This window comes from Pteronotus mesoamericanus, unplaced genomic scaffold (genome assembly GCF_021234165.1).
Source record: "Pteronotus mesoamericanus isolate MK-2021 breed Mesoamerican mustached bat unplaced genomic scaffold, CSHL_Meso_final scaffold_167, whole genome shotgun sequence".
Lineage (NCBI taxonomy): Eukaryota > Metazoa > Chordata > Mammalia > Chiroptera > Mormoopidae > Pteronotus > Pteronotus mesoamericanus.
The window spans coordinates 14,413,207-14,430,113 of record NW_026555308.1 but is presented as its reverse complement, the minus strand read 5'-3'; the positions used below and the strand labels follow the sequence as shown (position 1 = coordinate 14,430,113).

At 41.5% G+C, this 16,907-nt stretch overlaps 1 protein-coding gene and 1 pseudogene across 1 annotated transcript; both read left to right on the top strand.

Moving 5' to 3' along the window:
• The first annotated feature begins 690 nt into the window (after window positions 1-690).
• RPS15A (ribosomal protein S15a) lies at window positions 691-7,124 on the top strand. Its single transcript, XM_054589631.1, has 5 exons — window positions 691-756; window positions 1,765-1,902; window positions 2,523-2,602; window positions 5,751-5,836; window positions 7,004-7,124. Exons 2-5 carry the CDS (start codon window positions 1,770-1,772, stop codon window positions 7,095-7,097), a joined length of 393 nt encoding a protein of 130 aa, XP_054445606.1. The 5' UTR covers window positions 691-756; window positions 1,765-1,769; the 3' UTR covers window positions 7,098-7,124.
• A 3,539-nt stretch (window positions 7,125-10,663) lies between these two features.
• On the top strand, window positions 10,664-10,867 carry LOC129083966 (uncharacterized; annotated as a pseudogene).
• The last annotated feature ends 6,040 nt before the right edge of the window (window positions 10,868-16,907 follow it).

Genomic DNA, 16,907 nt, shown 5'->3' with positions numbered 1-16,907 from the left:
GACTCTCAAAATAACTTTTAAGAGGCAGGAATTGGCTTATATCTGGGGAAAGTTCAGAGAGGATACGAGACATACAAACTGGTACTTTTCCGGGTGCAGAAGAGGAGAAAAAAGCCACTGGATCGCAATCCTGAGTGTTTCGAAACATTTGTGGCTTTCTTCCAAACTGTGTTTCCCAGAACTCGAAAGAAAAGTCTGGAGCCCTAGTAAATAATTTCTAACATTTAGAGAGAGTCAAAAAACATTTTTGACTGCTTTGAAAATGTAATGTATACATCTTTCAAATAACAAAACAAAACTGTATAGGAAGAAAAGCACGTCTTCTATCCCAGTTCCTAATGGAATCCCCAGAAGGGATTACCGATTTCTGTAGGTCCCGCCAGAGACACTATACATACGCAATATCAAAATTTATTCTAAATGGTGAACAGTTCGTGCAATAAAAATTAGCAACTATCTAGGCCCTTGTTGTCAGTTTTTTGTTCTTACAGTTTAAGCGCTAAAAGGGCGTGGAACCCCGAACTAGACTACGGCCTTACCTCTATTTTGTACGCATGGTCTCACCGGGGAAGGTCGAGTTTATCGACTCTCTATTGCCCACCCCTGAAGAGGCTCCGCCCTTTACCCGCCTCCTTCCATCAAGCAACCTTTCCCTCCCTCCCGGAGGTGCTTTGAAGATCTCGCGATAGCGTGCTCTCTTCCCATAACTCCGTGGGCTTGCCCCTCCCGTCCTCTTTCCGCCATCTTTTCGTGCCGGTGAGTACTTCTGTGTGAGCCATCCGGCGTCATCCGTCGGCTATCGTCGCCATCCTGCAGTCTGAGACTCGACTTCTGTGCTCTGCGAGGATGCCGGGGCTTGTCTGGGCTGGGGATGCTGCCCTTGAGGGGGCCTGGGCAGGCGTAGGGGAGAGTCATGCTCGGTGGCCCCACGCTCAGTACCATGGGGAGCTGGCTTACAGAGCACAGGCCACAGCGCTTGCGGGGACCGGAGCTTGCGACCGCCCGGAAAGGTGGTAGTCCCGGTTCGGTCGGCGGCGTCAGGATCTCCTCGTAGTGGGTGAGGCAGCGCCTTGGCTCCGGGCGGCGGGAAGCATCGGGGACGGTGGCCATCGTGGGGCGTGCGTTACTGCGGACGCGCTGGGGGCTTGGGAGGCTGGGGACACTGAGCGGGAAATACTACTGCCTGGGGTGGCAGTTGAGTGGGAACTAACCTGGGTAAGTGCTTTATGGTTTCCTTTCAGACACTTGGTTGAGCTTGAGGAAGCAGGTTGGATCATTGCTGTTGGTGCTTGAAGCGTGATTTGGTTTCCATCCTTAGCTTGGCCAAGTTTTCAGAACTCTTGAAGTTCGTGCCCATTGGGCTAGGATCCATTATTGTGCATGTAAAATGTTTCTATTTGCCACTGTGATACGCTTGCTGTTGAACACAATTTTAGGTGGTACAAAGACGTTTTATTTTTAACATTTATGGGGCAAGACACATTGAGTTAGTTGGTTTAAAGGACAGTGTCATAGTACAGGTGCTGCTGGATTTGAGAGTTAAGAAAACATGGTCGGTGACCCATAACTCCCGTTTTGAAGAACTGGCCGACCATGTGATATTTTCGTTTTGCTGGCTGACATATTATGCTGGGATACTGGGAAGCCAGCCTGCTTATAGATAGGAAAACTTAGTGGTGATAGAGACAGTAAAAAAGGATGTGGAATGATTGGGTGCCTGTTGATGCTGGCAGTGACGGTAAAATTACTGTTTTTCCTGAACAGCCATAATGGTGCGCATGAATGTCCTGGCTGATGCTCTCAAGAGTATCAACAATGCTGAAAAGAGAGGCAAACGCCAGGTTCTTATCAGGCCGTGCTCCAAAGTCATCGTCCGGTTTCTGACTGTGATGATGAAGCATGGTAAGTGTTGCTGCGTTTTATGTTTTGATATACAAAGATACTTAAGAAACCGATCCTGTGGGCAAGAGGACTGGGAAGATGAGGGAGCCAGGTGTTCCCAGTACCTGGGGACTGTTTGCAGTTCAGTTGTGCCGTTGATGGGATAGTCTGGGAAAATGGTGCTGTTCAAGAAACACTGAATAGGTTAGAACTGTTGAAAGGAGGAATGCAGTTGGTGACTTGCCCTGCTTGGTGTTTGGGATTTACAGTGGCCTTTCAGCTGTAATGTCATTGAAAGGGCTCCTTAGCTCTTCTAAGAGCCTCGGGGTGGAAAGGATTGCTGTGTGTCTGTGACACAGGGCAATCTTTGGCAGTGGGAAGCTGTGAAGGAGCAAGGGGAAAATAATCCACTTTGAATTGCAGGGTGGGTTTTGGGTGCTGCCCCCTGAATTTTAAATATATTTTATTAGGCTGTAGAAATTAGTTCTGATACAGAGCAACAGTCTTGTCCTATACTGCTTAGAGAAATAGATGAGGGAAAAGAACCCAGTAGGCACACAGCAGGAATACTAGGAGAGCATAAATATTCAGGTCTGTCAAATTGATAAATGCCATTTAATACAGTCAGTTACGTTCTGTAGGTTACATTGGCGAATTTGAAATTATTGATGACCACAGAGCTGGGAAAATTGTTGTGAACCTCACCGGCAGGTTGAACAAGGTAAGAATTGATTATTTTCCACATTTAAGAATGATCTTACATGGTGTTGAGAATGCCCTTGTAAAACTGAATGGTGGTGTGCTTGTTTTACCTAGTTAGGTAAAGACTGACATTAGAAAATGATTAAAATCATTACATTTTATATCACATTTTACTTCATTTGTTCTCCATGATTGCACTTGTTCTGGAAATGGTATTTGACGAAGTGTTTGTGGAGTATGAGCTGTCTGAAGGGAGATACAGGAGGGTTGGAGTGATCTTGGTATTTGAATCTTGGGTGGCACACTGCCTGCCTTACTGGCTTGAACTTGGGTGGCCAAAGCCCCACTAATCCTCAGTGTAAACAACTTTTGTCCTTCCTCTCTCAGTGATTATTTTTTTTTTTTAACAGAATAGGGTTCTCTAACAATTATTAATACTTCTCTTTTTCCTAGCATAAGCTGTATATACGTCTCTTAGGTCTGTGTTCCCTTTCAGTTTGAGTTGTCAGCGTGACCTAGTGGATCTTTTTAATCCATATGACTTTTTGGCTTAACTGATTGCAGGTATTTTGGAAGCAGATGTCTGTAAGCTAAGTCAGGGCCCCTAAGCTCTACCCTCCTATCTGTGTTCATGTTTGTAGATGTCAGATTTGCAGGGAGTCTGTGATCCTGTATTCCAACACAGGTGAGAAGGGGGAACAGGCCCAGAAATTGAGTCCTGGTTAGAGCAGAGGTCAGATTGATTGGTAAGGTCATTTCCTTGTCCAGCAGTTTAATTTATGAAGTTCCTCCCTGTAAGTGGACTTACTTCATTTGTGGATGGATGGATGGATGGATAGATGTGTTGTTAGATGAAAACTACTGCGTGTGAACCATTTATGAAAGATTTGAAGAGTTTTACAGGGTAACTTTGAATATGTCTTGTTTTCTAGTTATAGCCATTAGACTGCTACCCCAAAGTAAGATTTAGAGTCACTCTTTATTCTTGAAGTAGGTGGTATGTCATTGTTTTTTCCTATTTTTAGATGTTAGGAAGTTGAGATCTGAGCTCTGCTCAAGGTTTCTCAGCTACTTAGTAACCAGTGGGAGACAGACAGTTTTATAGCATATCTTAAAACTATCATGCAGTAAATACTTAAAATTTAAAAAAAAAAACACCAACCTATTTAAGTTGGCACAGTGCTGTGTACCAAATTTTTGAACATTCACTGTACATCATGGCTTGAGGAATAAGTTTGAACAGAGCATTTCCCTAATGGATCTCATTTGTGGCATTCTTGTTCTGTGATATACTAGCTTGAAAACTTCTAAGAGTTAGTTGAAATCTAGGCCCTGCTACTTAACTGTCTGATTTTGGGCAAAACAGACTTCAGTTTCCAGCTTCTTCAAGTTTCAGTCTTCCTCATTTTTTGCCTGTTTCTTTTGTGCACGAAGTAGATGTACACTTAGTGTGGAAATGTGGGGCTGGGGGAAAAGGTAGTGTTTAAGGACTGTAGATTAATTAGTAAAATTCTGGCCTTCATCCCATCCTCTTAAGGTTCATCTGGTTTGGGAAAGGTGTGCTGGCTTAATTCCATATGAATGAGACTAATTTTTCTGCTGGAATAAAAAACCTGGATGCTGTGGAATGGAGGCCTCAGGAAGGTCTTTAACTGTAGGTTTCTTGGAGAACTGGTTTTCCCTATTCCTGTATTTTTTTCCATGCAGTGTGGGATGGAATCAAGTGACATCATAGCTAATTGGAAATAGTACCTGAATAGGTAGGCTTTCTAGTACAGGGCCTAAGAGGCTCAGTTTCAGTTTCTGTGGGTTCAAATCTCTACCTAGGAAAGTGTAACTACTCCACAACTTGAGTAAGCTAACCTCATAATCTCATTTAGTTTACTGTTAAGCATCTTGAAATTTTTTAATGATTTTCTTGGGTGGGTGTGCACACAGCTGCCTGCCTGCTTTCTTTCTTTTCTTCTTCTTCTTCTTCTTCTTCTTCTTCTTTTTTTTTTAAGATTTACTTATTTTTAGAGAGAGGGGAAGGGAGAAAGAGGAGAGAAACATCTGTGTGGTTGCCTCTCTAGTGCCCCCTATGGAGACCTGGCCTGCAACCCAGGCATGTGCCCTGAGTGGCAGTTAAACCCACGACCCTTTGGTTCACAGGCTGGGACTCAGTCTACTGAACCGTGCCAGCCAGGGCATCTACCTGCTTTCTTAATTGTCTGGAGTTTACACTTGGATGGTACTAATCCTGAGTGTTCTCACATGATCATTTCTTGTGTGTAAATAATGGGAGCTTATCTGCATTGATATTTTTAGGTTTGATAGTGATTTATAAGCACTGATGTGAGTGGGCGCGCTCATGGTGGTCTCTAATTAAAGAGCCTTTTGATCTCCCCAGCTTTAATTTTCTAAAGCCAGCTGATTTAATCAGACACATTGTATGAACCCACAGGTAAACTCATGTAGCTTGTTAGTAGATGTTTGAACATGTATTGTGTTTTATGATTTGTATATGATTGAGTGATTGAAGTATTGTGCTTTGACTCTTGGAGAGCTCTCACTGGGAGAGGACAGTTGCTGTGTCTCAGTAGCAAACAGGTGGGATAACGTTAAGAACTCTGCTCTTTCTACTTCCCATCCATTTTGTCAAGATTAGTTTGGAAAACTTTGCCTGGTGTAGGGGGTAGTATGCCTCAGAAATGTCTAGTGGTACTTCATTGGTGTGGAGCAGCATTCTTAGATTTTTGCTTAGGGCCCTTGGAGCTTGTCTCTTAGAAATGCTAATACTTTGCACATTTAGTTTGTAGGTGAAGGATTTGAGACCTTACACATACTAGCCTTACTACCTAAAAAGTTCTGACTGCAGTTTTGTCTAAGACTTTGTTATGGGACAGCTCTCCAGCCTGTGGTGGGGGTGGGGGGTGCACACTGGTGACCTGACACTGCCATGTGTCCTACCTCTTTCATTAACTTTCTTGGTAGTTTGCTTTTTCTCCCTGCATTGCCATAGTCATAATTGAGTATATTTTTCAAATGGCACTTACATCAAATATTTTATGTTAAATGTCAAGTTGGTTGGTTTGTATAACTTCAGCAGTTACAAGTGCTGTTTTGTGTTACTCTGTTTTTCTGTTATTTATGAAGTACAAACATTGTTTTATGTTATGCTTTTACAGTGTGGAGTAATCAGCCCCAGATTTGATGTGCAACTCAAAGATCTAGAAAAATGGCAGAACAACCTGCTTCCATCCCGTCAGTTTGGGTAAGCTGATTTTCCTCATTTAAAATAAGTTCATGCTAAAGATTGCTGTGATGCTGTTTGACAAGCTGGGCTTTGATTTTTGGTACAGCAGTAGAAATTGTGTTCATTCTCAACCTGTCCGCCTTGAGGGTTTAGCGCTGGTGTCATCACATTTCACGTGTGGTAGTTAGGATTCAGGTTGTGAGAGCCGAGGCTGAGGGATAGTAGATCTGTGTCCCCTTTAATGTCTGCTCTTTTGGTTCAGTGCGTATAGTTCATGTTTATGTGTGAAGTGATTCCTTTCCTATGGCCAAAACACTTCTGAACTCTAGGCCTCTCGGGAAACTCAATTTGAAAATCTTCGTTTTTGGTAAAAGACTGAGCTCAAATCCTTGTTTTCCTACTTTAAAGCTATGAATCCTTGGCAAATCAGAGCCTTGGTATCTTCATTTATAAATGTAGTAATAGTTCTCTTACAAATTCTGTTATCAACTGATTTAATTCTGGTAAAGCACTTTAGGGTCTGGCAGCACTTTTTCTGTCGTTAGGAACTTAAGCCCCTTCAATTCTGTTGGGTGATAATGGTTGGATTTACTCCTACTTTATGGTTGCTATATAGCAGGTCCAGTGTTAGGAGTGAGTCATTTCTGATTGTAATTACGATCCTAATCTTAATGCCTCACAGTTGGCATATATTGTGTGTCTTGCTTGATCCCCGTAGTAACCCATGAGATAGGCCAGGTGGGACTCCCATTGTCCCAAGTGGCTGTCCCTGTACAATTGTTTGCCTGTGGTCATACATCCTGTAAGTGGCAGAAACAGTTCCATCGAGTTCGTAGTAATACTTTGATGTTTTAAACTCCATGTCTCCGTACCTGAGAGCAGAAAGTGACATTTTGAAGATGAGTGCACTCTTTGTTTTCAATTAAACTTAATAGCATTGTTTCTCATTGTTAGCCCAGGGCAGAGCTGTGTGTGAGTGTGTGACTGAGGTCTCCGGTTTTGAGTCTTTTGGTTCCAGAAGTCATCCCTGTGCACTGTCAGTTGTGTAGACAGTATTAGTTGTCTGTTATAGGAAGGTATCTTAAGCACTGATGAATGTTGCTGCTTTTCTGTACCAGAAATTGGCTTTATGTTGAACCATTTAGGAAAAACTCACCAGCATTTTTTTTTTTTAACTCTCCATAGTTTCATTGTACTGACAACCTCAGCGGGCATCATGGACCATGAAGAAGCAAGACGAAAACACACAGGAGGGAAAATCCTGGGATTCTTTTTCTAGGGATGTAATACATACATGCAAATAAAATGCCTCAATGGACTCTGGTGCTTCACTCAGTCGTTTTGAACATGACAGCAGAGTAGCAAGAGCTCCTGCGGCAGTGTGCAGCCTTTGTGTTAATTGGTGAATGCTGTTTCCCCGAAGTGAACAAGAAAGTCTTGACTTGTGATAACTCAACCATCACCCTCATGGCTCAGCACAGGAGGGCATCCGGCCATGGATGGTTGGGTTTGAATTGGGGTCCAGGTGGTGGGGTTCCTTTCTGGGGTCTTATGTCAACCCTGGAAGGAGTGGTGCCTTTTTTTTCTTGTTTTTAGCTTGACAATACTCAACTTCATGCGCTGTTAACTGCCGTGAAAATAATGTGGTTAACTGTAAGTAAGTAGTTACAAGGAAGCAGGCAGGAAGACAGCTAGAGCCCACAGCTCACTAAGACCTCAAAGTAAATTTGGATGGCATGTCAATTAGATTTTAGCAATATGTGTTCGTAAAATGGCACTTGAAAAGTTGAAACATCTTTCAAAAACTGCAGTTTTAATGTAAACTTGTCCCAAGTGTATTCCTAGGGTTGGGAGTTTGCTGGACCACTTTACCTGGGAAATGCTTGTAAACAGCTTAGCCACCAAATGGGGAGCAAGATGGCTGCTGTGAAATTCACCGGGGCTCTACACCGCTTTTCTAAGAGCAGTACTGTCGGGGGTAGATAATTAAACTTTTTAGTACCCACATTAAGAGAACTTGGGATTGATTTTTCTTTTTTTTTTTAAGATTTTGTGTTCACATTGTTAAAATTTGAACATGTAATAAGTCTGAAATCATGTATATTGTACATGTATTTACACTTAAAGCACAGTTTTAGTGGGACTAGCCACTTTTAATACCCACATGTGGCTGGTATTCCATATTGGACAGTATGGGCTAGATTCTTGATTTTTGGTAGAACTGTGCATCTAACCAAGGAGAAAGAAGGCTTGGAAGGGAATCCAGGTACTGTATGCCTAGCCTGCTGAATTTGCCTGGCATGGGAGTGGAATGGATGGGGCAGTTCATAACCTTACAAAAGAGGGTAGCAGCTATCTTTCCTTAATTGTCGTCTGGTGGTGTGGGCCAAAGTAGAAAAATGACTGCCAGGTTGCAGGTCTGACTACAAAACATCTGGTAGACCTAATAGGAAGTGGTGTTAGGTGCTAGCAGTGTGATGATGCATAGGTTTGGTTTGATCCTCTCTTCAGAAAATTGTGTTTCACTGTTATCCATTGGGGTTATTTTGATAACTCCTATAGGGCTACTTTCTGACTATTTGGTGGTCAAGCAGTTCGCAGCACTCTTTTCCGCCTGGGTGGTGGTGAATTATCACTGACCTGGTGTAAGGTGATCTCTCTCCAGCAAGTGACAACTGAGTCCCCTTGTTCTGTCAAAACAGAGAACCTCCCTCATGGGGTTGCTAAATGAGAGCTCACAAAACAGCCCAGGACCACTTTTCAGTAACTTAGTAACTTTCTGAAAGGAGAGCCTATTGTAAGATGTGGCATGTTACAACCCCGTTTGGTAGGCTCCACCTGCTTAAATGTTGGGGAGGAATTGAGAGACATGTTTGGGTTTGAGGTTCTGATGTTCCAAAAGCCAAGGGTGGTTAACACATTTTTAGGGGTTCAGCAGACCAAACACTTCACAGTCATACTGTTGTATTTGTCAGGCACAAAGGTGAGTCTGGAAGAATCTTCAAAGACCTGATTGTTGATTTTTTTTTCCCCCTTAATGCCAAGATTGTAGACACTGGGAGGACAGGACATGTGTTTATTAACTTGTATCTGGTCACTAGCATGACGACGGGCCCAGAGGAGATGCCTCAGTAAGTAGTATATGTTGAATAGGTCATCTTACTGGGCACTGACTATGAACATTAAAATAGGCAAGAAAAATGACTCGACTTCATTTGCTGTCAAGAGTCAGTGGAGATCCTATGTCCTTAGAAATGGTTAGGGATGGAAAAACTGGGTTAAAAAGTGACCAGTTGATTAAATAGCACATGTTCTTTGGGTTAATGAAGGAGTGGATGAAGTGGGCTTGTTCCATGTTTCTGATTGTCAGTGAGAATTTTAACATGATGTGGGGTTGGTTGGTTGGGGCTAGACCCAGGTTTTGAGGATCTGGAGAGTCGAGGTTCCTGCTGGCAGGGTGATATGGCTCAGGCCAGTTGTACTTCCTGTGATGTGAACCCAGCCTTCCTCAACATGCTGTTAACTGCAGACCCAGGGGGTGGTGTTGGATATGGGTGTGACAGCATCTGGGCATACTGTTAAAGAAACAGCATGGGTCCAAACCTTGATTCATATCCAAGAATCTGTAGATGGATGTCAGGGAAATAACCTTTGTGAAAATACGTGAAAAGCTGATACCCATGCATTTTTCTGGGGAGAGCCTTTGATCAGAGGCTGAAAGAACTCCAAAGGGTAAAAAAAAAAAAACTGCCACGGACATCTTCCGCAGACTACGCCAGTGCCTGTTCTCAGGTGGAGGCTGTTTTGCTTACCTGTGAGAACAGGTGCCTCTGGTAACTGTTGGATAGAAGAGCACTCAGTTCTCTGGGCAAGGTGGAGTTGCAGCCTTTCTTGGTCAGCCTGCATCTCACAGATGACTGATCTTTCACCCCAGGGTAGAAGTTTGCACTCCTGATGCTGGAGACAAAATGATTCTCACTTGGCTTTCCAGTCTAATCCACTACCTAGACACCATATGTGCCCCACCTCTGAGACTACTTGTGGCTCACCCCACCTGGAATGCCTTTTCCCCAGAGATGTTTGTAAGAGTCAGGTTAAACGTCATCAAGAATTTTCAGAAGGAACGTGTTATATATTACCTTTTCTCCTAAACATAGAAATGCCTAAATAAGATAATGGTGTTTGTTAGATAACTATATGCCAGGCATGGAACAAAGCTTTATGGTATTTAAACAATTCTATATCATGCCTACTATTACCAGTTTTTCAGGTCAAAGAAAGGAAGCACAGCTGTGAAGACATTTGTTGAAGGTGCTAACAAATGGCAAAGTCAGGGTTTAAATGCTTTTAAATCATAGCCTACCTGTTACCCGGCCCTTACTGCGTTCTGTCAGGCATTATTGTCTTCACTGTAGCTAGTGTTTGTTAGATGTCCAGGCACTGGGAATGGATAGAAGTGCAAAAACATGAAGTCTGTCCTGGTTGTAGCCTGTTAAATCAGATTGAGTCCTCCACAACAGGAGCCCTGTTCCCCTATCCACAGCGTCCAGGCTATTGGGATATCTGCAGGTCTGAAGTGTTCTCTGACTCTCATGGTGGGAGAGCAATCTTAAAAGTGGAATCCTATGCAGTGCTGTAGTGTTCGGTCCACAGAATTACATGCACCCCAAAATCAGTCTTAACGGCAGTATGGAGTGGAGTTAGATGTGGGCAGGATTCAATTCAAGGTCACTGTCTGGGCACCCAGTTAACCACCTCCAAATGCTGGCCTCATTAGTCTCTACCTGTGGGATCTAGGGCCAGTTGCTTGTGTGTCAGTTTCCTCATCTTTAAAGTAGGGATAATATCTCTTCTTGGCCTCTTGGCTAAGATCAAGTGTAGTATCTTTTTAGCAGCTTAGAATAGGGAGAGTAGTAATAGTTCCTGTAGTAGTTGTAAAGATTACATAAAATTACTGTGAGGTGCTGGAGAGGTAATTACATTAGAGCTGTACGCAAAATACTCAGGTTCTCCTGCCAGGCACATGCACTTTCCAGGTGACTAATTCTGGCCAATGAATGAGCTGTGAGCAGAAGTGATGTGTTACTTCCAAGCTGAAGCATTTAGTAGCTGGTGTGAGATCTACCTCGTGTCTTGGCCATGGCGATGGGCTCTGTGCCAGAGAATGGCTGCTCCATTAGCCCAGGCCTAGGGGCGAGGATGACAATGCAGAGCCCCAGCACCAAGCAAGGAGAGGGTAGGAAGAGCAAGAAGTCACCTGTGGATTCAGGTTTGTTACTACCCTGATATAAATGCTAGGAGCAGTCTCTGAAACTAGTGAGGGCTTAAATTACAAAAGGAGAAGGATGGGATATCAAGTAAAAGAAGGGATTGGCCTTGTCAGGCGATTATCCATTACCTTTGTTCTCAGTGTGGCTTTTTCCATTATCTTTTCCTTCTCTTCCATGCGTCCACATAGTTCTCTAGGCTCCTCCCACCCCTCTGAGAGATACTCAGTCCTTGTGTCAAACCATGTCGAAGATACCTTAGGATATTTTGAACCAGGGGGGTGCGAGGTTTATCTCTTAAATGGTGGAAGTTGTAAGAATCTTACATTCTATCGATTGTCATAATTTCTGCCATGTGGAAAAAGCCAGTTGGTGTGTGATAACAAGGAAGAATGTTTATGAACAGCACTGAAGAGACAGATCAGGTCCTCATGGTATTTGAGTCAGGGCTTCCAGTTCCTGAGATGCAGCTGCACCCTGCCCTTCCCATGTTTGTATTCTGAGAACAAGGATTAACACCTTCCTTTAATAAAGTACCAGTTTGAGCTAAATTTAAATTTAGTTCAACTTAAATTAATAAAGCTAAATTTAAATTTGCTGGCTTAAGCTAAATTCTAGTTACTTGCAAACAGCTCTTCCCATTCTCACTGATCTGCTCTGGGATTTCTTGGGGATCAGTTTCATCATCTGTCAAATGGGGGCCAGGATAAAGCAGGTCCTACCCTGCTTTAGCTAGTTTAATTTTCTGAAGGAAATAATCTCTGAAAAGGCTAGAGAAGTAGTTTGGGAGGCTCTGCAGCTGGGAATGTCGTCTCCCTTTGCCCTCTGGCCCATTCCACTGGAGAGCCCTGCTGCAGCTGGGCCTAGGCACAACTCCCGTTATCCTTTGTCCCTCACGTGCTCCTGAGTTCTGCCTCTGCTATTTCCGGAGGCTTGAGGTTTCTTTGTTGCCCTTACTAGAATAACTGGTACTGTAGGCATTTTGGGTTGGATAATTTTGGGTTGTGGTGGGGCTGTCCTGTGCACTGTAGGATGTTTAGTAACATTCTTGGCCTTCCCGCATTACATGCAAGTCGAGACAGACAAAATGTCTCAAGACATTGCCAAACTTCCCTGCTGGGCAGAATCACCCTGGCTTGAGGAGTAGTGCTCTCTTGGATTGAAGGTTCACACCCTAGCTAGCTGCAAGGACATAGGGGCAGGGCAAGAGATTAGAAGTAGACCTATGTGTCATATCTCTGTATGTGCAAACATTATAAATCAAGCTAACGAGCTAATTAATGTGGAAACCTACCTGACAACTTCATAACAACAAAACCCCCCCAAAATATGGGTTTGTATGAAGAAGTTGGCAAAATATCAAAGAAGACAATTATATCTGAGCAAGTTGATGGGCTAGCACTATTTGGACAAAAAATAAAGATGTTTATAACAAACGAATGTATTTTTATTCACAAATTGTTTTTGTTTCTATAAAACTACTAAACATGTTATGATAGAATTTCTACATAATTGTTCCACTGGCAGTAATGATTCAAAGGACAAAAAAATAAAATGTCATTATGTAATTTAAAAATATAAAAATTTGAATATGTTTTTATAGAAAACAAATGAAAGCAAAATAAAAAAATTTAAGTCCAAAAGCCTTTTCAAAGTTGCTTTCTAAATATTTAAAAGTGTTTATTAAAATTATAGGAAGAATACAATATAAGTAATATGAAAGTTTTAAATCAAAATTGCTTGAAAATTTTTAAGTATTTTAAAAAATGTTTATTAATCTTACCTAATATTTATTTATTTATTTTTAGAGAGGGAAAGGAAGGGAGAAAGAGAAGGAGAGAAACATCAATATGTGGTTGCTTGTGCATCTCTTACTGGGGACCTGGCCCGCATCCCAGGCATGTGCTCTGACTGGGAATTGAACTGGCAACCCTCTGTTTCCCAGGCTGGTTCTCAATCCACTGAACCACACCAGCCAGGGCTAATCTTACCTAATATTTTTATTATATAACTTTTTGAAATTCTAGTTTTCAGTGTCAATGTAGTTGCTAATACAAAGAATTGGTCAACATCTCATGTCATATATACAAATTAGAGACTGACATAAATTGTTTAAGTTGCAAAATGTTCCTCAGCTGCAATAATCAGGAACATGAAGAGAAACAGAAAAATGGATACTCAGCACTGCTAGAAAATGGTACTTGTTAGCCCAGAATCTAATGCATGCATGCTACTTGAGAAGAGGAAGTATATTAAGAAGTTAATTTCTCCCTTTTCTCACCTGTTTTCAGCACTCAAGTTCTTTGCATATTCTGAAGCACAGTGTCTGCAACATTGGCAGAGGCCACAACCCACACACCTTTGTGCCATTCAAATATAATTGCCTTTTGTTTGGGGATTTTAGGGCAAGACGAGAAGAATATTCTTTGGCCTGAGCAGTGTTAGACATGAAATGGGTTGTGCAGGATTACAGATCATGCTGAGCCAGTGCTGAGCATATAATTTTGAGCCACAAGGGCAAGCTTGTGTTCCTTAATGAAATTATTTTTTTATCCTCACCTGAGGACATGCTTATTGATTTCATATTACGTATTTTTTTAAATTTTATGAATTTATTTTATGATTTATTTCTGAGACGCAGGGCCACCTTTGCAGTGCAGCTGTAAGGGAGGCAGGGAAAACAAGTCCCTGGCCGCTACTGTGGGGATCTTCAGACTCACAAAGCAGGAATTTTTTCCCATGCAGAAAGAGTGCTCAAAAATGAACTGGCCAAAGTCTGTCAGAATCAGCTTTTGAAGAACTCTGGAATCTAGTCAAAAACTTACAACAGCCAAGGGAAAACTTGGTGAAGAAACTGCTGCTTCATGGTAGGAGTGCTGTTGCATTTTAAATTTGAACCCATGATTCCTCACATTCCATGGTGGTGGCCCAGACTTCTGGTGCTGGTTGCCAGTGTCAGAAGGAGCAATAGGCAATTTATTCCCAAAGAACTGTGGTTGTGGATGTCAACCTGGCTGGTGGCTCCCTCAAGGACAGGTGGAAAGTCTTCCTATTTCTTCATTCAAGGCATTCCCAGGGCTGGGGTGGCTTTCCAGGTGGCTTTTGTTGAAAGCATTTATAGACACAGCTACTGGCCTCAGCAGTGTGGAGCAAGAGACAACACTTGGGACAAGTAATAGAGAAGTCTGGGAAAGAAGAGTTTAGAAAAGAGGCATGTGTGGGAATAGAGCTTTTCAAATGTTCCATGTATGCCAGGGAATCAGGGAAGCTAAGAGTGAGACACATACTCAGAAAAGGTTTGAGAAGACTGTAAGCTTTTATCTCTTGCCTTCAGGAAACAGCTTGGCTAAGTGTTCAAGGAGTGCCCTGACACGGATCCAATTTGCAAAGACGAGGAGAGTATTTTTTTCTTTCATTTAAAAAATTCTTTGCCCTGGCTGGTGTGGCTCAGTGGATTGAACACTGGCCTGCAAACCAAAGGGTCACCTGTTCAATTCCCAGTCTGGGCACATGCCTGGGTTGTGGCGCAGGTCCCCAGCAAGGAGTGTGTGACAGGCAACCGCATATTCATGTTTCCCTCCCTTGTTCCCTCTTTCCCCCTCTGTCTAAAAATAAATAAATAAATAAAATCTTAAAAAGAATTATTTCTTTTGTTGGCTCAATTTAAAGTAACTCAAAATATCAGTTGTCAATAAGCTAAAGGAAAACACAGACTGAAGTGGCAAAGACTATAGACCTTACAAAAAAAGAGTTTAGAGAAGTCACTAAACATGCAAACAGAACAATCCATGATAGACAGTAAAAACAAACCCTGGAGAGAAAGGAATATCTAACTTCCAGAGTTACCACATATTCAAAATATCCAGTATTCAACAACAACAGCAACAGCAAAACACAAGCCATGAGAAGAAACAAATTATGGCCATTTGCAGAAAAAGAAGAAATTAATAGAAACTACATGAGACAGCCCAGGTATTGGTCCTGCCAGATAAAGACTTTAAATAATTTGTCTTAAATATTCCCAAATAGCTAAAGGAAACCAAGCAAACATTGTCTTAAAATATAGAATATACCAATAAAGAGATAGGAATTTAAAAAAGGGAAAAAAAACCAACTCTGGAGCTAAAGAGTATAATAACTGAAGTGAAGAATTCACTAGAGTGTTTCAAAATCAGATTTGCACAGGCAGAAGGAATAATTAGTGAACTTAAAGATGAGTCAATTGAGATTATTCAGACTGAGGAACAGAAAAAAAAGAATGAAGAATAGTGAGCAGAGTCTAAGAGACCTGTGGTACACCAGGAAGAATATTAACATCCATAAAGAGAGTCCCAGAAGGCATACAGACAAACATAGATCAATAGAATAGAATGAGAGTCTAAAAAGAAACCCATACATCTATGGCGAGTTAATTTTTGACAAGGATGCTAAGACCACTTAATGGAGAAAGAATAGCTTCTTCAACAAATGGTATCTTGACAACTGAATATTCACATGGAAAAGAATGAAATTGGACCACTGCCTCACACCATGTACAAAAATTTATTAAAAATAGATCAAAGACCTAAATGTAAGAGTAAAGCTATAAAACTCTTAGGAGAAAACAGAGGTAAATTTTCATGACCTTGGATTGGCTATGTGTTCTTAAATAGGACACCAAGAACACAGGCCACAAAAACAAAATAGATAAATTGGGCTATACCAAAATTTAATTCTTTTTTGCATCAAAGGACACTATCAAAATTAAAAGACAGCCTACAGAATGTGTGAAAATATTGCAAATCATACATCTAGTTAAGGTCCAATATCCTGAATATAGAATGAACACTTAGAACTCAATAACAAAAAGACAAACATGGTAATTAAAAAATAGGCAGAGGATTTGAATAGATATATTTCTAAAGGAGATACACAAATGGTCAACAAGCACATGAAAATATACTTAGCCTCATTAATTGTAAGGGAAATGTCAATCAAAACCACAAGATAACTACTTCATCAATAAGATAGCTGTAATAAAAAAGTGGATAATAAGTGCTGGTGAGAATGTGGAGACTGAAACCCTCATACATTGCTAATGGGAATGTACCATGATGCAGCCACTATGGAAAACAGTCTGGCAGTTGCTTAACAAATTAAACAGAATTACCATATAACCCAGCAATCCAATCTGAGCTATGTACTGGAAAGAATTGAAAACATGCATTCCAACAAATACTTGACCACGAGTGTTCATAGCAGCACTATTCACAATGGAGTCAAAATGCGGGAACAACTCAAATGTCCATAGCATGAGGAATGAATAACCAAATGTGGTATATCCATACAATGGGGTATTTTTCATCTCTAAAAAGGAATGAAGTACTGATACATGCTCTATGTGGGTGAATCTCAAAAACATTAAATGAAAGAAGCCAGACACAAAAGGTCACATATTACTTTATTTATATGAAATGTCCAGAATAGGTAAATCCATAGAGACGGAAAGCAGACTAGTTATTACAAGGAGCTGAAAATGGGGGGGGGGGGGGGAAGGGTGGGACCTGCTTCATAGGTGTGGGATTTCCTTTTTGGGATGATGAAAATGTTTTGGAACTAGATAGAGGTGACGGTTTCACAACATTGTGAATGTGCTAAATGCCATTGAATTGTACTTTTTAAAATGGCTGATGTTATGTCATGGGAATTATACCTCAATTAAAAGAAAAAGATTGTATTGCACAACCTGAAAACATGATGGACATCCTCTACCACATCTCAGAGGTGAGATCTGGTGATGTCGTTGAAGTGAGGTTTTTTACAGGTATATTTGGGGTCTCATC